The sequence below is a fragment of the Spermophilus citellus genome, assembly GCF_964194105.1.
Source record: "Spermophilus citellus genome assembly, chromosome: X".
Taxonomy (NCBI): domain Eukaryota; kingdom Metazoa; phylum Chordata; class Mammalia; order Rodentia; family Sciuridae; genus Spermophilus; species Spermophilus citellus.
In genome coordinates this window covers 121,165,867-121,191,520 of record NC_138190.1, presented here as the reverse complement: position 1 = coordinate 121,191,520, position 25,654 = coordinate 121,165,867, and the positions used below count along the sequence as shown (strand labels likewise).

Genomic DNA, 25,654 nt, shown 5'->3' with positions numbered 1-25,654 from the left:
CCAGGGAATCAGTCCAGTAAGATAAGTAAGGTAGCCTACATGAGTGCTTTATTTAGTTTATTAATTAGCATCTGTCTCTGAATATTTTTAAGGGAATATTTTAAGACAAATTAGGTAAATAAAGCATTTGAATACTTTTGATTTTACATTAGAATGTAAAAAAACTAATAATTCCAGAAAACTTTTTCCAAAATAGACCCTCATAAAAGCAAACATCATTCATATATTTAAAATTATTCCAGAATTAACAAGTTAGAAAAAGTAAAAAAAAATGGTTACATGTATTAAATATTTAAATGCAAGCTACAAATATTTAAAGTTTATTTAATCATATAAATTTTATTTTAAAAGTAGGTTTTCTGAATTCCTTTAAAAGTTAAAGCAAGGCTCTTCAAGAAATGATGAACTACCACCATGCATTCCTACGGCCATACTCCACCTTTGCATTCTCATAGCATTCATGTTAAATGCTCAGAAATCAGATCTAACCAGCTCTCTAAGCAGTTCATTAATTATTAACCAAGCTCATAACATTCATGCATAACCCAGAATTCCAATATATTAGCTTACAATGAAACAGCCTTTTCCTGTGGACCACGGACCAAAGTATTTGTGGTGATTCATTCTGACTCTAAAGACAGGTCTACCTACACACTGAGAACCTCACTTAAGTATGTAGGGACTTTTATTGTGGTTGTTTTCTTGTCATTTTTAGTTTCCTTTATTGTCTTTTATTATATTGTCTTCTTATCCAGTGAACTTTGTGAAGGTAGGGAACAAATGTTTTTACTCCTCTACCCCCAGTGCACTATTATGTTTGTTAAGTAAGTGAATTCTGGGAGCCCTGAAGCAACATGGCATATAATCAAACATAAAAATATTGAATAGATAAATGTGAGAAGAAAATACTGAATACAAGTTTGACTCTCACTCAGGTTTCAATCACTCAGAATTGTTAAAAATTAATATGTCATAAGCTTTCCGATGGTTTGTAAGGGTTACCTAATAGGGAGACTGCTCACAAATCAATCATGAGCCACAGCTACTGAAGAGTTCCTTCAAATGAGTCTTTACGTGTAGTAGACAGAAAAAAAAATGAAAATAAAAATATGGTTCATCAGATTTCAAATATAATTTCAAAACCTATAGCATCAAATACAATAAACATGTAAGGCATAAGATTTTAAATTCCAGAATGGTCTGCGAAATTTACTACCCAATATCAGAACATGGCAAGAAGGTTTCTTTGAGATTTAAGCAAAATTCTTTACTCTTTAGTACTTATTTTAGCATACTTCTTCATAACTCCCAAAAGAGCCTATTACACCATATCGAGTGAAGAACTGCATGCGACAAAGACAAGGAACACCAACCACCTTTCCACCATACAATCAAGCAAGAATTTAAAAATAGGTAACTATCAAATAACATTTCACTAAAAATGGTGCTTTTTATAAAAAAAGAGGATTATTTTTATTTATACTTGGCAAGAACTGACATTACTCTATAAAGTATTCATTATGCTTTAAATTGTCTCCTATTTGTAAATATAATAACTAAAAATAACCTAAGGAATTATTTTTTCCCAGTCCTCATTTCAAAACTTCTCATTATCTACAATATCCATTTCAACTTTAACATCAGACTACATACTTCCAGTACAGGACTATGATGATGTTAGAAATGCATTTATAGCTCACTGAACTATATTATCTACAATATACAAGACTTAGCATATATTTAAATTATTGAAAATAAAGTACAAAGTGTATTATTTTTCTTCATGGTGCTTTCAGGCAGACATCAGAATCTCTTCTCCCTAATGAAAAAGAATAACAAAAATCAAGAAAAGATCAACTTACAAAGGATTACGATTACAAGTTAAGTTGTAAAATTTCCAACAGCCTGAAATTCACAGTGATGCAGTGCATTGATAGACTTCAAGCAACTATTATTTAAAACTGTGTTATAAAGCCTGGCATATTGGGCAGAAAAGAACAATTAGCCAATTTGTGGCAGTGGAACAAAAACGTTTAGCAATTGAATTTCATTTGTGGTAGTAAAATATAATTCATTCAAGCACCACCAATTCAGAAATCAAAATCACGTGGACTAGGCTAACATTAGCCTTTATATTCCTAAACAAAAAAACTAGTTTACCAGGCAAAGGTAAAGGACAGCCCAGGAGTTCTCTGAATTATCCCATCTTTCAATCATTTATGTCTAGATTAGCAAAGTGAAATGGTACTTATATAGCTACAAAAGGGAACTGCTTCTCAGTCTTTTGGCTTAGATCAAGTGTATATCTATATTTTAAAAAGACTGAAAGCACAAGATGGGACAAAGGAGATTAAAATGTCATATCACCTCAGGGCTGGGAATATAGTGCAGTGGTCAAGTGCTTGCCTGGTATATACAAGGCCCTAGGTTCAATCCCCAGTACTGCAAAAAATAAAATATAATGAAGTTGTGACTTCGTGGAACTTTTTATATTTTTGCAGTTTTATGACAAGCTTATAGTATAGCAGACTGAAATTATGGCACATAAATAGTCACCTCTCTTTCTTGATTTGCTGGCTGTATCTATTCATTATATTTTTCTTACAGAACTTGCAATTGATTATATGCTTATTAATAGGCTGATTCCTTACCACTCAGATTCCAAACCCTGTCAAAACTCAACACTGAACCATACCTGTAGTACCTTGTGTGCTTCTAGCAGAGGACTTCTCAACCGGATACTGCAGAGGTATTACAATGCCTTGATCTGGCTTCTGAAATGCTGAAATGAGATTTTTTATTTTCCGGAAAAATCTTTTATGTACCCCAGGTGCTGTCTGGAAAATAAAAGGCCAAGCAAATTATTTACCTACCTCTTAATACTACAGAAAGGCCTACAAAATGTGGGAGGGATGCTTAGAGAAGTAACATTTGTATAACTTCTTCAAATATTTGAAAACATAAGGAAGAAAAAACAACATCCCAGAAGAGCTTACTTTGGTTGGCTGAATTTCCCTGCAAGAAGAGCTAATGAGCTGTCATTTCAGTTCTCCCAAGAGTGGTATTAGTTTGTACAAGCTCTTGTTCATTGCCCTGCCCTTCCTGCCTGCTATCCATTATACACCCTGAACCTCTAAGGGTATACAGGCCATTACCCACAATGAATTTAGCAACAGAGGGATGCAGTTAAACATAGAAAAAGCACAGATCCTACAGGTCATTAATAAAAAGACTGAGGAACCCAAAAACAACCAACAATCCCTCCTCCCTGACATCATTTCACAATACAAAATACTACACAGGAAATTAAAAATTGACTGTTAGGATATACACAATGCATGGCTAGTTAGTCCTCATCTTTTTCACCTTCTGTGTCCTGCTTCATCCCTCACATTAAAGTTTTTCTTCTTTGGGAAATTTCCCTATCCTCCCCCAAATTTCTCTCCCCATCAGCATTGTATTGTGACAAGATTTTCCCTGTGACATGAAAATGAAAAGCTATATAAGGTCACCTTTATTTATTTGTTTTTAAGGAGATCATTATTTGCAGGTGACTATTAAAATGTTTTGCTTCCCTAACATCAGTTCCCTTGCAAAAACACTGCCTGAATTCAATAACAATTTCCCGCAGAAGTTTATGAGCCAAGCTTTAGGCATCAGCTCAAAACTGTCATTTTACATAAAATAAATTAGTATTGCTTGAGCAATTGAACAATGACTAGGTTTTTTTTCTTTTAGAAAGTTACTTTTCAGCTATTCTATATGGAAAATTTTTGAGGTGGAAGCTGCTTGTTTTTTAACATTTAATGAGAAAACATGAAGATTGGCATGCAGACTTCTATCAAATAGACAATATGCTAGAAATAACTAGACTGTCCATGCTAACTCTTGGTCATTTTCTACATTGGGGTAAGTAATTTTCCATCAAAAACACTGCAAAAGTTCTTTTAGCTCCCAATTAATGGCCATTCATATGCTTCTAGTGATGTAGAACAGTCTCCCACCCAGCTCAATCTCTGTGTTCCAGACACCTTCCTAAAACTCTATTGAGACTTCATCCAAAACAGCATGGTTCTAATAAAGTCAGAGTCACCACCAAGAGGAGAAACTATACCCTCCCCTCTGTGGAAAGACTTCAAATCACACATCTTTTTAACTATTCGTGTGGCTCATAAAACCATTTATCAACAGAAGCATCATTTTGCTGGGTACTGATTATCCATGCCGACAGAGAAAAATGACAGCACTGGATGTGTAGAAATAATTTCAATTTGGAATGTAATATTTTCTTAGCACATGATTGACCTAATTTATAGTGTTTTGTTTACATGAATAAGTAAAATTATTTAGTATCTACTGATCTTGTGATAAAAAAGACCCAGAAAAGCACAAAGGCACTAAAGTTGGCAGGGAGAGGTCAGTACATTCTTTACAAATGTACTGCTGACAATTCACATTTTAAGAAATGATAGTTAGCTATATGTAGAATTTTCTAAATTAATAATTCAGCAAAATTTTACCCTGAGTCACAGGAGCTAAGTTAATAGCTTAGACTAAAGATCGACTTAAAATGAAAAATACACATAATATTTGTCTTTTGTAATTAATTGGATCCAAAGTTCAATTTCATCCCACTCCTTAAAACAAATCTCAGACTTGCCTAGACTTCTAGTATAATCTTTTCACAAAAGATGGATTATTACTGCCATGATTTTTTCTTGCAGTGTGGCAAACTAAAATGTTATTCCAAAAAGCAGTATAAATATCTATCATTTACCCAATTTTGAAAATACATTTACCACAAGAATAGTACCACTGACAACTCTCATCCTGTCACTGAACTCAGCTGTTATTCAAATCTGTACATTTCCCATACTGTCACCTCTTAGCTATCCATGGAAACATGTTTTGGATCACAGCTGGTCTTCAATATGCTCTAGAAAATTTTTCTAGTCAGGTGATATGAGATCCAAGAATACATACTAGTTTAATATTCACCTTAGAAAAATATAACTAAGAAGGCAAATTCAGCAGACAGAAAAAAAATGCAATATGTATTTCAAAAATAAACAATTTTGAACTGTTTTGTATTGGGGGATAATCCATGCCAATCTTCTGCTCTCTTGGTGCAGATAATTGCAATATCATTATATAAACAGGGTCAGATTAAACAGAAGGAAGAGGGGGCATTTATGTTCAATAAGCCTTCTCTTTAACTTGGTCACAAGGGTGTAACAATCTGCATATGATGCTATGTTTGAAATGGAGGAAAACACGTTTAAAAACAAGGTTGTTAAACTCTAAGAATCTGAGATCCCATTCATAGAAAATATTTTTCAGCAACAAAGGATACTTCCCTAGAGACAAGAACTATTTCTGGTCACACACACACATATTTGTAACTATCCTTCATGATAAATGAAGTTTAATTTCTTATTTAATATCTCTTCAATGATAGAGTATTTTAAAAAATAAGCAGGAACAGTTTTGATTAGAAATGATATTGCTTTTCCTTTAGTTATTATTATAGTATTAATTATCCTGGTATAAAGTAATAATGTGTTTGAAAACTTGCCCTAATACATCTAAGTAGTTCAAAATGTTTGTACTCTGTAATTAGTACTTTCAAGTTTACTGATGAATTTGTAAAGCTTTGAGCTTTTAATTTTTTAAATGTACACTTTAGAGTTTCCTAAATGCATAAACTAAGTTTTTAATAAATGTTGATATTAGCATTTAGGTTTCCAAAATTTCATAATAAATTTTCATTATATTTTATTATATATAAGTTATGTATAAACTGCATTTATACTTTCATTATAAAGATGGACAGCTGTAAGGAGAACCCATAGAAAGCATATGTAGTTAAAAGTTTCAGTAGAGGCCTCAATGATTGATAAGAAGTGATATACCATACAACTCTAGTCCATGGAAATGGATTTCACTCTATAAGCCTTTCTTAGAATAGTACAGTGAGTTTCAAACATTTTCAAAGTCACAAGAACCCTTTGTTGTAAAGAACTATTACTCTGAGCCCTAGATTATAAGTAAAATAAAAAGGGATCTGCTCAGATTGAATCCAAGTTGTAGATACTGAGAAATATACCCACTTACCTCCTCCTCTCCTGCACCACCCCCCACCTGCTGCAAGAAACCCCAGTGTTCCAGACAGAAGAACACTAGGATTTTGCAGAGCATATCATAAAAACACAGCAATGTATCCTCTCCTCTATTCCAACTCTCCATAGGCTTCCAATCATGGCTCAGCTGGGCCTACTGCCTCCTCACACACAGCAGCATTGACCACCCTAATACTTGGAAATTCTCTGTTCTTTGAACTCCTGTTCTAGATAACACAGCATTGGACGATATATAATCACTTTGTTCAACAATTTTCAAGAGTTCACATTTTTACTAGGTGCCAGGCCCTATGACTAAAAGATTCTTTTCATGCATTACCTCAATTAGTCCTCGAAATGAGCCCTGTGAGTAAAGAACTATTTTCAGACTCATTTTACAAATGAAGAAACTGGTTCACATAACAGTGAAGTAACCTATCCAAAGTCTCAGGCCTATTGGGGAAAAACAGGGACCAGACCTGAAACCTGGATGCACTTGACAATGAAGCCCACTACTGTTTAATTTCATGTTATGTCTCTGAAGGATTTTATAAACTCTTAGAAAACAGTAATTAAGTTTTTTTAAATTCCCAACAGCACCAAACTTCTATTGGGGCCACTTAGAAATATATCTGATTTAATTATCCTCCCCCACTTTTTGTGTACTAGGGATTGAACCCAGTGGCACTTACCCACAGAACTGCATCCCTAGTCATTTGATTTATTTATTTTTCAATTTTTAATTTTGATACAGGGCTAGGTTGCGTAGGCTGACTTTGAACTTGAGATCCTCCAGTCTCAGCCTACTGAATTGCTTGGATTACAGGCATGCCCTACTGCGTCCAGCTATTTTATTGGCTTTTATAGGCTTTCTGAAACTTCATTTATGCACAAAAAGTTCGACACAATCTTTCAACTTTTTTATCTTTCCCCAAAGTGAGACCACTCCACACAATGGTGGCTGAACAGGACTGGGACCAAAATTCTCTAAAGATTACTTAATAAGCCATGAAAATTTTTTGATACGAGCTTTAGTGATTTAAATTTGATGAATACTTTGATAATGTTTAATGTGACTTCTCGTTTATAAAGCCAACCTAAATATCAAACACCTCCCTGATACCCACAGAAGCAAAAATAAATAAAAGAGCTATACCTCAGCACTCCAAGAACCTGTTTCTGTCTGGGACACTCGGTATGTATAAATGTAACCTTGATACCTGTGAAAGAATAAATTTCCATTACTAAAAATTCCAAAAGAGCGATGGATGTTCTAAATTTGAGTTTACTGTTACATATAAATGTTATTTATACTAGGATGCACAAGTATGGTGCGATTGCATTCGTAGGAAGCGAAGGCCAGCGAGTCTTTGTATCTGCCTAGGCACAGCTCATAGAGAGCCCTCCTTATCTTTTCATGTTTTTTAAAAGTGGGAATTCACATTATAAGGATTTTTCTAGTGGAAAGACTGCTTAGATGGAAATATACTAGGCACTTATTGTCATTGATAAAAATAATGAATTATTAAATAGTTCTAACAAATGACAGGCTTATTATTTTTACACAGAGGGCCATAAGGTGAAAAATTTTCACTAGGATAAGAACCCCGAGGCCCACTTAAGTTAATAGTAATATTGATATTCTTAATTATAATATTACCATCATATAATAAGTATATAATTATGTAAGAATATAACCCTTCTTATGATATTGCAATTGTTTCTAATATAGAGTAACAATATTACTTTATTACTCCATAACATATTATAATATAGTAGTAATAGTAATTGGAATTTTAAGAGAATCCTGTACTGTGGAATATTATTCAGCCTTAACAAAGAATGAAACTGTCATTTGCAGCAAATGGATAGAACTGGAGGACATTACATTAACTGAAATAAGTGAGGCACAGAATGACAAACATCACACATTCTCACTTATATGTGGAAGCAAAAAAAAAGTTGATTTAAAAGAAGTACAGAATAGAATAGTGGTTACCAGATACTGGGAAGGGTGTGGAGGAGGGAAAGAGGTGAAGAAGATAGATAATTAGTACAAGGGTGCCTTTGGATAGAAAGAATTAATTCTAACATTCTATAGCATGGCAGGATAACCATGGTTGAAAATGACTATAATTGTATATTTCAAAATAGCTAGTAGAGATGGTTTCAAATATTCTCAACATAAGAAATGAAAAATGTATGAGGTGATGGATGTGCCAGTTACCCTGATCTGATCATTACACGTATTGTATACATATACTAAAATCTCACTGTATCCCATAAATATGGACAATTATTTTGATTCAAATAAAATAAAAATTTGTCAATGAGAAAAAAGGAATGCTGCTAATGTACTTTAAAAAGCTTGTCATTTGAAATACGGTAAACAGTCTCCTCCATTATTTAGTTTACATGCATTTTACATATCTGTACAATCGATTTCTACTATATGCCAAGATTTTTACATGTTGCATTAGTCTCCTCAGCTACCATAAAATGCCATAGACTGGATGGCTTAAGCAATGTAAATGTATTTCTCATAGTTTTGGAGGTTAGAAGTCCAGGATCAAGTTACCACCAAGAAAGGTTTTCATACTGAGGTCTTGTTTCTTGACTTATTGACAGTTGACTTCTGCCTGTGTGCTCACATGGTCTTTCCTTAGTGCATGAGTACAGGGAAAGAGAGTAAGATGTCTCTCTCTTCCTCTTATTACAAGGCCACCAATCCTATCAGACTAGGGCCCTACTCATAACTGCATTTAACCTAATTACCTTCTAGAGAGCCTATCTCCAACTACAGTCACATTGAGGGGAACTGATTGAAACATATTTTAGGGACACAAAATCAGTCCTTAGAATTTCATCCCTAGCCCCTCAAAAATACATGAAAAATACATTCATTCCATCCCCCAAACCTGAAAAGCCTTAATGCATTCTAGCATCAACTCTAAAGTCTGCAACCCAAAGTCTTATCTAAATATCATCTAATCATATATGGATGAGATTCAAGGTACCATTCACCTCAAGGCAAAATTTCTCTTCTATGCAACCAGACAAGTTACATGTTTCCAAAATACAATGGTAGGATAGATATTTCCATTCCAATAGATGGAAATTGGAATCAAAGGTAACAGGTATCAAGCAAGTCCAAAATATAGCAAGAAAATTTCCATTAGAAATTAAGGTTACTGAATAATCTTTAGTTCAACACTCTGCCCTTCAAGCCTCCAGGGATAGCAGACTCACCATCACATCTCTGTGGAGGAGCCCCTGCCCTCTTTTGTTGGAGAGCTAGCCCTGTCCATATAGCTGTTTTGTCCTCAGTACTGCCCTTTGGCACAACAACCTTGACCCTTAGGCCTATGCACTCTGGGTTTGTGGTGGGAATGACAGCCCTGGTGACTTCTGAATTGCCTTCATGTCATCCTTCCCTTTTCGTGCCGGATAAAGCATATTTGAAGCCAAATAAATCTACCCTGCTGTCTTGTTCCCTTTGCTACAAACTGTCAGTGTCTCTGTTACTTGGTTCAAACTTATTCATGGATTCTGCTGAGATAAATAGTTAACGTCATGGGTAATCTCCTTAAGGAGAGAGTACAGTCACACCCTTGATATTCTCTTTAGAACAATTTTCCTCCATTTTTGCAATATAAGCTGAGAAGCTGGGCACAGTGGTGCACACTTGTAATCCCAGGTACTTGGGAGGCTGAGGCAGGAGGATCTTAAGTTTGAGGTCAGCCTCAGCAAGTTAGTGAGACCCTATCTCAAAAAATAAAAAGGGCTAGAGATGTGGTCCAGTGGTTATGGGCCCCTGGCTTCACTCCCCAGAGGTCCTTAAGTATTTAATTTTTGGTTAACAATTTCTTCCTCAACTCATCTTTCTTCTTTGGCAAGCTGAAGGAACCAAGTCACCCCTTAAAAACTTTGGTTAGGAATCTCAGTTCAGGGAGCTGGGGGTGTAGTTCAGTGGTAGAGCTCTTGCCTAGCATATATGAGCCTTGGGTTTGTTTCCCAGCATGAAAGAAGGGAAGAAAGGAAGGAAGAAAGGAAGGAAAGGAGAGAGGGAGGCCTCAACTAAATATCCAATTTCTTTTCTCACAATTTTATTTTCCACAAAATACCAGAACACAGTTCAGTCACATTCTTTCCAGTTTATAACAAAGACGATCATTCTTCCAGTTTCCAATGATAATTTCTTCAATTCTATTTAAGACCTCATCAGAATGAACTTTAGTTCTACCAAAAATCTATACATGGTAATAGGCTTTTCTAGCATGCACCCAAAAATTCTTCCTGCCTCTACCCATTAACTAGTTCCAAAGCCACTTCCACATTTTTAGGTATATGTTACAGCAGCACCTTATTCCACAGTACCAACATCTGTGGTACTAAGCTTGGATGCCATAACAAAATACCATAGACTAGGTGGCTTAAACAATTTCTTTCTTATAGTTGTAGAAGCTGGAAAGTCTACCATCAAGGTGCCAGCAAGGTAGGTTTCATTCTGAGGACACTTTCTTGGCTTGTAAGCAGTCACTTTCTTGCAGTGTGCTCGTATGACCTCTTAGTGTGTGTGTTTCCCTCTCCTTATATCCTATCCTTATAGACTCATTTAATCTTTATTACCTCCTAGATTTCCTAACTCAAAATACAGGCAAATTGGCATAAGAATTTAAACATGAATTTGGGAGAACACAAGTCCATAGTAATGCATTATCTCCTTTGAATCCCACAAAAATTCTATAAGCTATATATTATGAAATTCATTTGAGATAAAGAAACTGAAATTTTGAAAAGTTAAGCAACTAAAGCCAGAGCAGAGATCAAGTAACAAAGATGGGACTTCAGTTGGGCGCAGTGGTGCATGCCTGTAATCCCAACAGCTCAGGAGGCTGAGGCAGGAAGTTCATGAGTTCAAAGCCAGCCTCAGCAAAAGCAAGGCACTAAGCAACTCAGTGAGACCCTGTCTCTAAATAAAATACAAAATAGGGCTGGAGATGTGGCTCAGTGGTCGAGTGGCCCTGAGTTCAATCCCCAGTACTCCAAAAAAATGGGGCTTGAATCAGGACCATTTGATTCTAGAACTTGGATTCTTGATCCCTCCTGCAACAGATAAAAATTTATTTTAGGATACATGGTAATGCTACTGAATTTGCCTAATGAATTTTTTTAAAATTTTTTAATATTTAAATTCATTTTAACTGGCAAATAAGAACATAAAATTCATGTGTATTAGACTGGGGCTGTAGCTCAGTGGTAGAATGCTTGCCTAGCACATGTGAGGCACTGGGTTCAGTCAGCAGCACCACATAAAAATAAACAAATAAAATAAAAGTATTGTGTTCATCTACAACTAAAAAAAGTTTTTAAATAATAAATTACATTCGTGGGATAATGTGATGATTTGATATATGTGTACATTGTATAATGCCTAAATCAGGTTAAACATATCTCCTCAAATATTTAGCATTTCTTTATGTCAAAAAACTTCAAAATCCTTTCTTCTAGCTTTTAGAAAAGTACAGCACATTATTGTTATCTATAATCATCCTACTGTGCAACAGCAGGCCACAACTTGTTCCTATCTAATTGTAACAGTGTGGTCAACCTCTGATCAACCTCCCCCCATCTCTCTCTCTCCCCCACACATGTTCCCCAGTCTCTGATAACCACCATTCTACCTTCAACCTCTATAAGATCAACTTTTTTAGATTCCTATATGAATGAGATCATGCAGTACTTGTCTTGCTGTACCTTGCTTATTTCACTTAACATAATAATCTCCAGTTCCATCCATGTTGTCCCAAATGACAAGATCCCATTCTTTTTATGACTGACTAGTATTCCATACATATGTGTATCATATTTTCTTTATCTTGCCATCTTGGCTACTGTGAATCATGTTGCAATGAACACAGGAATGCAGATGTCTCTTCAACACATTAATTTCATTTTCTTTAGATAGATATCTAGTAGTTTGATTGCTGGATCATATAGTATTTCTATTTTTAATTTTTGGGGAGAGGTACTGGGGAGTGAACTCAGGGGCACTCAACCACTGAGCCACATCCCCAGCCCTATTTTGTATTTTATTTAAAGACAGGATCTCACTGAGTTGCTTTGTGCCTCGCAGTTTCTGAGACTGGCTTTGAACTCATGATCCTCCTACCTCAGCCTCCTGAGCTGCTGGGATTACAGGCATGCACCACAGCACTCAGTTACCTATTTTTAAATTTTTGAGGAATTTTTTCCATAATGGCTGTACTAATTTATATCCACATCAACAATGTGCAAGTGTTGCTTTTTTCTCCACATCCTCGCCATCACTTGTTATCTTTAGTCATTTTGATTATAGCCATTCTTACTGAGTGAAGTAATATCTCATTTGGTTTTGATTAGTGGTGTTGAGCATTTTTTTCATAATTTGCCTAGTAAATTTTTAACTCATTGAAAGGCAAGTAAACTTCATACTGAATTATTTTAAATTTTGAATCTGAATGTTAATCAACAGGGGTTTATTTAATACATTTTCTACTTATTATTTATAAATATTTTTTGTTTTGGTTTTTTTAGGGGGGGTGTTTTGTTTGGTTTTGGTACATGGGGATTGAACCAAGGGCTCTTAACTACTAAGTCACATCCCCAGCCTATTTTTTTTTTTTATTTTGAAATAGGGCCTCACTAAGTTGCCAAGGCTGACTTCAAACTCACAATCCTCTTGCCTCACCTTCCCAAGCCACTTGGGTTACAGGTATGCACCACCATGCCCAGCTCTACTTGTTATTCTTGGGCACAAGTTTGAATCAATAGAGATCTTCGGTTAAGACACTAAAATCTGGTTAAAAATCAGTGTTTTAAAAGTTATAAAAAGATGATGCTAAAGTATTACAAAGACAAGGTCATGTTTAAGTCAATGACCACATTTGCCTTAACTCCCTTTAAAAGTAAAAGTCTTTAAAATGTGGATTAAATGACTGTACCTTTAACCAATATTAATCAGTAAGGATTACCTAAAGAACAAAGAAATACATCTAAAACACTCTAATCAGGTTCATTTGATTCCTGACATTGAACAAAATGTCAATTTAACTGCTTGTGTTATCACATGAAATGTTTCATTTTTGTTATGAAGATTTGCCAGAATATTTAGATCATATATAATATGCTCAATAAATATAAAATATTACACTATTAAAGTCTTTTTGTTTTGTTTTGTTTGTAGCCATTGAAATCTACCATACAGTCCACTGATTTTAGTAAATCCTAGACAAGGAACAAGTAAAGAAATTCAATTATCGTTTTTCGCCATTGAATTTGAAACATAAACTTTGAGTTACTTTCTTAAAGCCACACAGCAAAATGGAGATGAAAGCAGGGAATCAACATAGGTCTTTACTTCCATTTTCCTATGGGAAGCAATTAATAGAAAAAATTCAGCAACATGAAGGGTGGCATGGAAATACTTTGTTTAAAATCTCAACAACAATGCAAGTAAAACGGTAAGCAACTGGTTTCCCACATTCTAAAGTGGTCTCTAAAACATACAATGAATCTATCTTCCTGCCATCATTCAGCCTCATTTAGTCAAAATAAATGACTCTGTTTTGAAAATTGTTTCCTAACGAATCTGATCTTATCTCACTTTCAGTTAAGCAGCAGGAACCTAAGTGCCACTTCAAAAGTTCTTACCTCCTTCAGACTCTGAACAACTTGGTATCAATGGCACACAAAATTTCTCATGATTAATGCATCTAATATTAACAATTTCCTCCCCCACCCACCACCACAAATCTCTCAAATTTCTGAATGAACAAAATTGTTTTGCCCCTCAAATAAGCCAGCAAGTCAAGACTTCCATTTTAAAGTAACTGACCAAGGATCTCTGGCAGCCAACTTTCATTATGTCATGGATGGCAGAGATCTAAAACAGTGAAACTCAGATTGTGTACCTAGTATAATAGCATTGGCATCACCTAGAGCTTGTGAAAAATGTAGTCTCTCAGACCCTAGCCCAGACTTGCTGAATTAGAGTCTGTATTTGAATGTTTTCAGGGGAATTGTATAAACATTAAAGTCACAGAAGTCCTGATTAAAGTGCAAAGAGAATGTCCATGCCTTACTGGGAATATTGATGATAACTTCCCCAAAGTCAAACTGGCCTATTTCATCTACCCAGGGCACTTCTATACCATCTCTCCTACAATCACTTAGTGTATGCTTTAATGTAATTTTATTTTAATATAAGCTAAAGTTTTGTCAATTGTTTCAGTCTTCATAGAGACATGTTACTGAACCATTTACTTCCTTCTTCCCCAACCAAATTTTATAGTTTTATTTTCTATAGCTTATAGTACAAAACAGTAATATTTATTTATTTACTGTACTGGGGCACTCTACCACTGAGCTATATCCATAGCTCTTTTAAAGTTTTTATTTTGAGGAAGGGTCACATTAAATTGCTGAGGAACTCACTAAGTTTCTGAGCCCTCAAACTGGCCATCTTCTTGCATCAGCCTCTAGAGTCACTGGGATTATACACATGCATCATTGTGTTTGGCTCCCTATAAGGTCAAGTAACTAAAACAAATTTTTAAACAAAAAAAAATCCTAGGATTATGACTTTGAGATTGACAAAGGACATAAAATTTATTTTTAAAAATTATTATATCCCTTCCAGGATTATCTTTATTCTGACTCTCTCTATTAATACAGATGAATCAAAAATGTAGTATAAACCAGGTGCAGGGGTGCACACTTGTAATTCCCGTGGCTCAGGAGGCTGAGGCAGGAGGATTGCAAGTTAAAAACCAACCTCAGCAATTTATCAAGGCCCTAAGCAACTTAGTAAGACACTGTCTCAAAATAAAATATAAAAAGGGGTGGGGATGAATTGGGGTTGTAGCTCAGTGGTAGAGCCTAGCACACATGAGGCACTGGGTTCAATCCTTAGCACCACATAAAAATAAAATAAAGGTATTGTGTTCATCTACAAGAGGAAAAAATATAAATATATATGGGGTGGGAATGTGGCTCAGTGGTTAAGCAAACTTGGGTTCAATCCCTGGTACCAAAGAGGGGGGGATGTAGTGTAATTTTAACATTATGTCCCCATTAAGCTGTTTTTTGGACTGGCTGATAAGTCTGGAATTTAAAATTTATCATCAAAAAATCCAGGAAATGAATAATTGGTAGAGAACCATGGAGTTTTGAAAAATTGTTAGCAATATTTTATTTTCATAACTAATATTTTGCATTTTAATGACCACATGCATGTGTTTATCCTGTCTTTGCTGATATTAAAATTTTTCTTTATTTCATCAAAAGTTGTCCCTAAGCCTTTAAAAGTTTTCAAATTAGATATGCAGAAGAAGAAAACCACTCAACTTATTTCTTATTTTCTCAATGGGTCAGTGTGGGGTCAGATCTTGGTTTCGAACTGACAAAACCACATCAATTCCTTCCTAGTTACCACTTCAAGAACTACACAAAAGAAAAAGTTTAGTTACATCTGACTTCTTCGTGACACTGCAAATAAAACAAGCTAGCTCCCTTACTGTGTATGTCTATACAAAGTAATAGTAGTAGATGGAAAATCCAAGGCACAATCATGTGACTGATTTTTTAAACAAATGTTTTATATCCAGAGGAATAACAACCTATATAAAACCATTATTTTTGAGACTCTGTTCTGATTCAAGAGGTTTATGAATTTCCTATGGTCAAAATTTCTTTTGTTCAGAGCAAATCTGAATTTCTGGAATAGTCAAAAGTCTTTCATCTTCAAAACTAATGGTAAAACTGTGTAATATCAATTTTGAAAAGTCATAAAAATAAATTATTCTCTTCTCCCACTGAACTTCCACTAAAATTTTATTTATTTTGATGGTCTAACTTTGTATTGAAATTATTTATAGATATTTTACTTATATTAGCAAACATATATTTGGTGGTAACCTCATATATATGAACTCATGTAATAATCCTTGTAATGACACTATGAGATAGCTACTATTATTATCACCATGCCTTGTTTTATAGATGAGAAGCCTGAGGCACAATAAGTTCAACCTGCTTAAGGTAAAATATCTAGTTCAGGGTCAGAGCTGGGATATGTATTCAGAGGATCTGGCTGGGAGATTTGGGATCTTAACTGGCAATATATGATGCAGCTATGATATTAGAAGGAATATATTAATATATGGGTCTTAAAAGAAAATTTCAGAAGCATAATTCTCAAAAAGAAAGGGAGTTTTATAGGACATAGGGCTGGAGCTATGCACTGAGGGAGAGAGCAAGGAAGTGAGCTGGAGAAGCCAGGTGAAGAGTCCAGAAGAGGTCAACCCAGAACACCTCCTTTGCTTAAGATAATGACATCTTCATACTAATTTTTCAACTTCAAATTTACATTATCAACCAGAATCAGCATTTGGTTTAATTGCCTAGGAATTGCCCTTTGGTTGTCTATATGGGGTAAATGTGAATCCTAGGCTGGTCTTCAAGATTACTCTGCCATTAATGAACTGTGCTCAGATAATTCCAATTTTGGTAACCCAAGTTATCATGAGGATGTGGCCTCAATATATATATATATATACAACAAAATTCAAAAACTAAATGTAACTTAAGTTGTAATTTCTCACTAAATGAAGTTAAGTTATAATGTCAAGTTTTTTGCCACACTGTTCCTCTCTACGTATTATAACTGAGAAGCTAGAATTTCTTTTCATCACTGCTCCTCCTCCACTTCTCCAGTTCTGTTATTTGATAGGCGCTTTGCTCCTGGTCATCCTTTTAAATCTTCTTCTTCTTCTTCTCCTTCTCCTTCTCCTTCTTCTTTTTTTTTTTTTTTTTTTTGTTGTTGTTGTTGTTTGTTACTAGAATTGAACCCAGGCGCACTTGACCAGTGAGCTACATTCTCAGCCCTTTTTTACTTTTTATTTTGAGACAGGGTCTCACTAAGTTACTTAGGTCCTCAATAAATTGTTTAAGGCCTCAATAAGTTGCTGAGGCTGGCCTCAAATTTGCAATCCTCCTACCTCAGCCTCCCAAAGTGCTGGGATTACAGGCATGTATCACCATGCCTGGCTCCCTTTAAAATCTTAAAAGATAGAAGGATAATTATGTTTTTATGTAAAGATACATATGTCAAATGATTTTATTATGAGTCCATGAGGCTAAAGAATCATAATAGCATTTTTTTCTCTTCCATCAGATAAGTAGCAAAGTCAGATATGTACAGAAGGATGTTCATCATGAAAGTAAGCTGTTTTTTTCAAGCTAATATATAAAATATTTTAAATTAGTTTTCCTCTTTATACCATCAGTCAATCCAAGTTGGCAGCCAGGACTTTCCCAATGGCTATATCTACACTGAGGATAAGAAGAGAATAAATATGCACCTCGATGAAAATAAACTTGATGTACCTAGAAAACCAAAGAAAATGAAGTACAAAAAAATTTGCGAGGGCTGGGATTGTAGCTCAATGGTAGAGTGCTTGACTTGCACATGTGAGGCACTGGGTTCAATCCTCAGCACCATATAAAATAAATAAAATAAAGGTATTGTGTCCATCTGCAACTAAAAATATTTTAAAAACTATTCTCATTAATAAGTGCATTTAATATACTGGATTAAATACAAGAAAAAATATAAAATACCTTTCCTATGCAAATTAAAATATAGTAGAAATAGATTCCATTTATGATAAAAATTACCACATTCACTAAAACAATAACTACAAATAAACTTAACAAAAATGATCAAAACCTACAGGTAGAAAACTACAAAACTCTATTGATAGTTATAAATGGAAAAAAAATAGAAATGGAATGACATCATGTATTTGAAAAGGAAGAGTAAATCCTTTAAAGATGAGAATTTTTTTCTTAATTTATTAATGAGTTAATGTAATCCTAATAGGACTTTTTAAAATTTAACAAACTTATTTTAGATTTCAACTCTAAGAATGAATAGGTAAGAATAACAAATAATTTTAAAAATATATAAAAACATTATGGTACTACAGTAATATTGGTACAAGAATAAGTAGATCATTTGAGCCAAATAAATAGTTCAGAAAAAATAACAGATAGATAGATAGATAGATAGATAGATAGATATAGATAGCAAAATCTTTTAATAGATGGTAAAATAAGCTGACAAACCAATGAAAAAATGGAAGTTCTAGTAATAAAATTATATTGGGACAATTGCTAGCTATCAGCCAACAAAATCAAATCAGATCCTTTATCCACAGAGTTAAAAGTAAACTAAGAAAACCATAAATTTAAAACAGCCCAACATGGTGGCATATGCCTGTAATCCAAACAACTTGGGGGGTGGGGTGTAGGCTGAGGCAAGAGGATCCTAAATTCAAGGCTAGCCTCAGCAACTTAGTGAGACCCTGTCTCAAAATTTAAAAAAATAAAATAAAAAAGACTGGGGATGTGACTCAGTGTTTAAGCATCCCCAGGTTCAATCCCCTGTACCAAAGGGAAAAAAATTAAAGAAAAACAAACACTAAAAAGTTTTATAACATCTCTGGAGGAGAAAGGACTTTTTTTGGGGGGTGGGGGTACCAGTGATTGAACCCAAGGGTGCTTAACCGCTGAGCAATATCCCCGGCCCTTTTTAGGGACTCACTAAGTTGCTGAGGCTGGGTTTGAACTTGCAATCCTCCAGCTTCAGCCTCCTGAGCTGAGAAAGGACTTTCTAAGCTATGAAACAAAGGAAGAAATCAAATACAAAGAAAATTAGTAATAGATTTTGTTACTATAAATGTTAATTTTCATGCATCAAAAAAGTGATGGCAAGGTTGGGGTTGTAGCTCAGTGGCAGAGTGCTTGCCTAGAATGTGTGAGGCACTGGGTTTGATTGTCAGCACACATATAAATAAAACAAAGTCCTGTTGACAACTAAGAAAATATTTTTTAAAAAAGTAATGGCAAACACCAAACTGACAAAGGATATCTGTAATAGATTAAGGATGTGTATGTATGGATAAGTGTATATAGACATAGATATAGGTATAGATACATATATAGATATAGATTGTATATTATATATACATATGTATATGTATACATAAATTTATGTATAGATATTTATATTTATACTGTATTAAGAATAACAGCAGTCAATTTTATTATATTTTTGGTCAAATAAGTACCCAGGTGTTCAATAGGATTCCCAAAATAAGCATCTTGCATTCTAAGTAGCTTCTAAGCAACTTTCTTAATAATTTAGTTTGAAAAGTTGTGCTAGAACCTAAATACAGTAAGTTAAAGAAAAGTACACAAACTGCCAATTCACAAACGAAGAAATACAGCTGCTTAACCATCATATAAAAAGACACTCAATTGCTAATCAAAGAAATCTAAAAAGTGAAAAACAGAGTGTAAATATAAAATAAAGAATGAGACACCAAATTTCAAGGGGAATTATTTTTTAACAAGGGTACCCATTTTTAGGAAGGGTGCAGTAAAATAGACACTCTCATGTATTACTAGTGAGTATATAAACTGGAATAAAACACTTAGGAAAAAATATGTATGTAAAGAATCCCAAACTGTTCATGTTTTCTGACTTCGAAATTCCACATCTGAAAATCACACAAGGAAATAATCATAAAACAAGGAAAACTTATGATCTCAAATATTAATCATGATAAATTTTATAATTTAAAAAGTGAATAATTCAAATGTCCAAAAATAGGTTCCTGGTTAAGAAAAACACAATATGTTCAGTAGCTAGCTGGACTATCGTGGAGCCATTAAAAATAATGCCTTAAAATATGAGCGGAATTTTTTTCATTTTAAGTGGGAAATGCTGCAGAATGCAATATCATAAAAGCATATCCATGCTCAGAATTGCAATTCACCTTATTAAAATAAATCAGAAAACTCAATTTTCAATGACAGTTGTCATTAGGTTATAAACTTTAGATGATTTTCCCTCAGTTCCATTAATCTATGCTTTTCAATTTTTCCATCATCAATAAGTATTTTAACAGACTTATGCAAAAATCAAGATTTATTTAGAGAAAATACTTGGAAAACTTCTCATTTAAAATGAAGGTGAGCAATCCTATAAATAGAAAACTTCTTTAGTGTTTTAAGAGACTCTATTTTCTAAAACTGAAGAGAAAAAAAAGTCCACATATGAGAGCCAGGATTGGAGGGTTCAGAACTGGACAAAGGGGCAAGAATAGTTTGAAAGTACAGTGTAAATGAGAATTTGAAAGACATTTGAAATTTGTATCTCATCAATAAAAATACAGAAAGTAAAGTTCAACCAAACTTTCTAGATTAGATGGGAATAAACAGCAGAGAATGAGAAAGCATCCTGGGTAAGCTCTGCAATCAATACATGTTTATGAGCTATACCTTGTTGTTCATGCATATACATATGACACCATTTACATTGTTATTTCTACTGTATATCACAGGCATAAGTGTTTTGATTTTAAATGAGTTCAGTTTATTCCAAAAATAAAATTTGACTTTGTAATGACAGTGCCATACGCAAAAAAGGGGAAGGAAATATTTATGTTTATTTAAAGGGACAGCTAGCTCAAATAAGTTGAGAAACTGTGATAAAGGCATTGTATCACTGTGTCTTCCTTCTGTAGCAGTCTGGCTTTTGCAATAAAGCCCCATTAGACTTTTATTTATTTATTTTTTTTGGTACCGGGGATTGAACTCAGGGGCACTTAAACATTGAACCATATCCCCAGCCCTTTTTTGTATTTTATTTAGAGACAGGGTCTCACTGAGTTTCTTAGGGACTTCCTAAGTTGCTGAGGCTGGCTTTGAACTCAAAATCCTCCTGTTTCAGCCTCCTAAGTTGCTGGGCCCCATTAGACTTTGATGCCCCTGTATGCCTACCATTCTGAAGCACAGTAAAGGAACTCCCAACTTCCCTATTATTTTCTGCTCCTTCATAAGGAGGATTTCATGGAGAACTTGAGTTCTCTTTAGGTAGAAACTTGAATGTTTGAGAATTTCCTCCCAGCCTAAGTTAATTCCTTATGTGGTTCTGTCCTACATGGTCAAAAAACTAAAGGCCTCCTCTTGGATATGTCACTTATGGCAATCCTTTGCAGAAGTTAAGACATAAATTACTATTCCTGTTTTATAAATATGGAAAATAAGGCCCAGAAAAGTTGAGTAACTTCCTCAGGGCCCACACCCTAGCCTCCTAATATCAGTCCAAAGCTCTTTCCCCAAAGACTAGAACTTGCCTTAACAGTTCATTCATTTAATTCAAAAACATTTGCTGAGCTCCTATTAGGTACTAGTCATGTGCTTCTGGTACCAGAGATGATATTTCTGCTCTTATGAAGATTACATTTTTGCAGGGGAGGCCTACAATAAATAAGTAAACAAGTGAATGTCAGACAATTTGAAGCCCCTTGGAGAAAAAAAATAAGAGTGTGACAGTGACAAGATGAGGGCATTTATTCTAGATAGGGTGGTCATGAAAGTACTCTCTCTCAGCGGGAAGAGCCAGTTAAACTAAATGTATATTTGGCAGAAGGAACAATAAGCACAAAAACCCTAAGTGGGAACCATGCCTAATGAGTTTAAGAAATGGCCTGATGACCGGTGAGGCTGAAGCCTTAGGTTTATCTTGTGACACACTGCCTTTGCCTGCTCATACTTGCTCAGGCTTCTTTTGAACCTTCACTTTTCCTCTAGGTTAAGGGGTTGAGGAACACATTACCTCTTTTGTCAGCTTCTCTAAAACAGCCTATTTTGCCAGCCATTCACTCCTTCTTTTTTTTTTTTTTTTTTTTTTTTTAGCACCAGGTATTGAACCCAAGGCCCCTTAACCACAGTGTAACATCCCGATCTCTTCTTATTTTTAATTTTGAGACAGGGCCTCACTAAGTTTCTGAGGCTGGCCTCAAACTTGCAATTCACCTGCCTCAGCCTTCTGAGTTGCTGTAATTACAGGCATTCGCCACCATTCCTGGCTTCCTTCATCTTCTTTTGATTAAAAAAAAAAACATAAGAATTATAGTTGGCCTTTATCACCCTTCCTTGGGTTCTCCTTAAGGAAAACAATCATATAAGCAAACATAAAGATCCAAGCCCATCTACATGTACACCTTGAAGACTTTATGCAAATGTACTTAAGCATGACCTAAGAACTACCACAAACAAGGCCTGACTATTTTTCAAAACCAACATACAAGGAAAATCCTCTATACAGAAAGTTTCTTCACTGTAGAAAGTACTTCAAAAATCTTGCTGTGTATCATCAGATACTGAACTCACTACCAAGCATTTTTCTTCATTTTATTTCTGTCTAAATCCTTGGTGCAAGACTGGTGTTTTCATATGTATTCTTATCCTACTGACAGCAATGCTTGTGCTAGGTCCTTCCATTGAAATACACCCATGATAACAAAGTAAAATCAACTAAAGAGAGAAGGATATAATAATAATGATATCAAGAGCTTATATTCACCAAACATTTATTATGTCTCAAGTCCTATGCTCATTCTTATGTGCATTATGGCACTTAATCTTTACAATCCTATGATATAGGTTATAATATGGTACCTACTTAATAGATGAGAAAACTGAGGGGCTAAGAAATTAATTTGCTGAAGTCACAAGCCTAGCATCTAACTAGTGCAAGATTAGGTCTCAGATCTGCCTACTTCAGGAGCACTGGAGCAAAGAGGTAGGTGTATCTGGTTCAAAATGGGCCTTAGACTGAGACATGCCTAGACAAAGAACAAAGCTGAATCATAACAAAGGTGTTTTCCCCTCCGCACTCTTTACAAAACTATTGTCAGTCCTAGCTTTTATCAAGAAGGGTCCTGTTTCTGAAAGCTCCTGCCCGCCCCCCCCCCCCATAGCTCCTCTAAAGGAAGCAAAATAAGAAGATCTGGAGAGGCAGTTTACACACACACACACACACACACACACACACACACACACACACTGCCCCTCAGCATTCTGATTTAACTGATATTGCATTCTTAAAATAATGGACTCCATTTCTTAGTCTGCCTCTTCTCCCTGAATTTGATGCTCTTCCTTTGAGATAACACTTTCAAACCCATTTATAGAAAGCTGAAAAGCTGGAGAGAGGCCTTTACTTCTCTCAGAAGCTGGTGGCCCCAAATCCAAACAGTGTACCATCCGAGGGCTTTACCTTTCTGACTTCTACTGGAAGTCAAAACACAAGTCGAAAGCCCAGTTCTTTCTCATAGTGAAGGTAAATTTTGGACCATGTTGTCCAACTATAAAGGGTGTGTAATACACCCACCACAAAAAGCCGTGGTGAAGCCCGTCTGGAGAGCAGGAGGCTCAGGTAACAAAATCCACAGAGAGGAACCTAGGCCAAAGCACACCGATCATTTCCCTGGGCCAAACCTGAGGCATTCCTGAGGCCATGAGATGGGCCTTGGAAAAGACCTCTATGAGCTTGGCTTTAGCCCACTACTACCTGTGCCCTTGGCAGGCTCAGGCCGCCGTCGTGACATACTTACAGCACACACAAGCAGTACACGCCTGGGACACTCTCGCTGTCCCTCAGCAAATAGCTGCCATCCAGCCCCGTGGCAAGCAGGAGCTTCTCTCCAGTCTCCCTGCTTATTTTCCCATGATACACAGTCACTGCATCCATGGCCTGGTAGACTCTGGGTGGGTCTAGGCAGAGGACTGTAAAAGGGACTCTGTCGCTGCTGCTACAGCCAGGCACAAATCAGCCACCTAACTCCCAGTTCAGCCAGATGTGCAAAAAAGAGACAAGCGCCCGAACAACAGGATGTTGTGTATCTGCCTTAAAACCTCCTTTTCACACTTCAATTAAAACCAGCTCAGCAACTTAGCAGCTAGGTTCCTTCAAACTTGCCACAAACTTTGATGTGCTGCTCTCCAACACAGGGTTCATGTGGAGAGGAGAGGAACATTGGAAAAAGGACCTTGCAAGAATTGGACTATACTGCTCCCCATGTAGCCCTTGTACACAGAAAGGAGTGCTTCGTAACACTTCTATGCTTGCATTTTCCTCCAGGGCCACTGGGGATGATTTGTCCCCAAAGAGGTTGATGATAGAGGCAGGTTATGCATGTCATTGTGTGTGATAGAAACAGAATGACAAAATGAAAGGCCCCAAAGGTCTAAAACCAAAACTATAAGTATACAATTACTACTGTACATGGCCATGGGGCTTCTTTCTGCAAGGTTAGAAGTCATAGGTGAACAGCAGACTTTGAGGAATCTTCCCCCTCCTCCTCCTACCTCATGAACAGGTTATTTATTTTTTTATTGTTCTGGGGATAAGACTAAGAGCCTCACACATGCTAAGCACTGGTCCCTTAAACAATCTTGGTCCTGAACACATACTGATTTTTCCTGACACCTTGTCTAAGATCCCAAAATACTGGCTGAGGTACAAAAATCAAAATGCATGTGCAGAGTCAGGCACAGTGGTGCGTGCCTATAATCTCAGCAACTCAACAGGCTGAGGCAGAAAGATCACAGGTTCAAAGCCAGCCTCAGCAACTCAGCAAGACAGTGGGGGGCGGGGGGGAAAGCATGTCAAATATGTTTCAAATTTATCTATGTAATAGGTCTTAGATGAAAGAATGAATCATTTAACTGGTTCTTTGTCTTTATGTGGATGTGTATGTACACTTTGGTGTACAGGGCTCAGATTTCAGCATTTTAGCCACATAATTTGTTATGTATCATTTTGCAAGTGTTGATGACTGTGTTGTAACTTTTATTCTCTGTCATTTCTGGAGAATGTTTCTTCTACAATTAAACCTAAACTGTCATTAATTTTTTTAAAAAAACCTTTCAACCTCATTTCCTTCTCTTATATAGTGTGGCTTCTATTTCAAAATATGCTAAGTAACATCTCCCAAAAATGTCCTCCACTTATCACCAGAATAAGACTTTATTTAATGCTGAAAGCTGAACAGCCTTATATGTGTACCTTTAGATTATGTAAAAGACTTTTTAAATTGGAGTTTGAAGAGCTAAAGCTATGTTGTCTGTTGTATTGCTTCCACTGCTTCAGAGGCTAGTTCCTTAAGAGTATGGCAAAGCTGGGATCTCAGTAGAGAAAATGATATTAAATCCTCAATGAATCTCAATATCTGCCTTTGGTGCAAGGCACAAAGTTTGCACCAAAGGCAGATATTTATGCCCTACCTACTAGAGTTAATAACAACCCTCTAAATTTTGGCAGTAGCCAGTAGTAACTCCTTGATTGAAGAGAGACCAGCCTTAGTAGCTAACCCATCAACAAAAGCCTCCTACAGTCATTTTCAACACTACAAAAATTTTGTTTAAAAACAGCATTCAAGGTGACATTTGGGGATGCCTCTAGGAAACTGATGATCTTATCATCTTCCAACCTCATGTGTTTTTAACCAACTCCCTGCTACATCTTTTCACAGCTTGGGTCAAGGAAGAAATCAGAGTGATATGTAAATGCATACATACTCCAATGTTAAGGACTTGAGAAATTAGTCCACCAAGGGCTCTGCATTTTGAGCAAGCAA

General features: G+C 35.6%; 1 protein-coding gene across 1 annotated transcript; it reads right to left on the bottom strand.

Annotated features, from left to right (window-relative positions):
- Positions 1–1,688: 1,688 nt before the first annotated feature.
- SH2D1A (SH2 domain containing 1A) lies at positions 1,689–23,818 on the bottom strand. The gene is made up of 4 exons (XM_081277488.1): positions 23,630–23,818; positions 7,276–7,339; positions 2,696–2,837; positions 1,689–1,819 (listed from the first exon to the last, which is right to left on the bottom strand). Exons 1-4 carry the CDS (start codon positions 23,764–23,766, stop codon positions 1,782–1,784), a joined length of 381 nt encoding a protein of 126 aa, XP_081133614.1. The 5' UTR covers positions 23,767–23,818; the 3' UTR covers positions 1,689–1,781.
- Between the last annotated feature and the right edge of the window lie 1,836 nt (positions 23,819–25,654).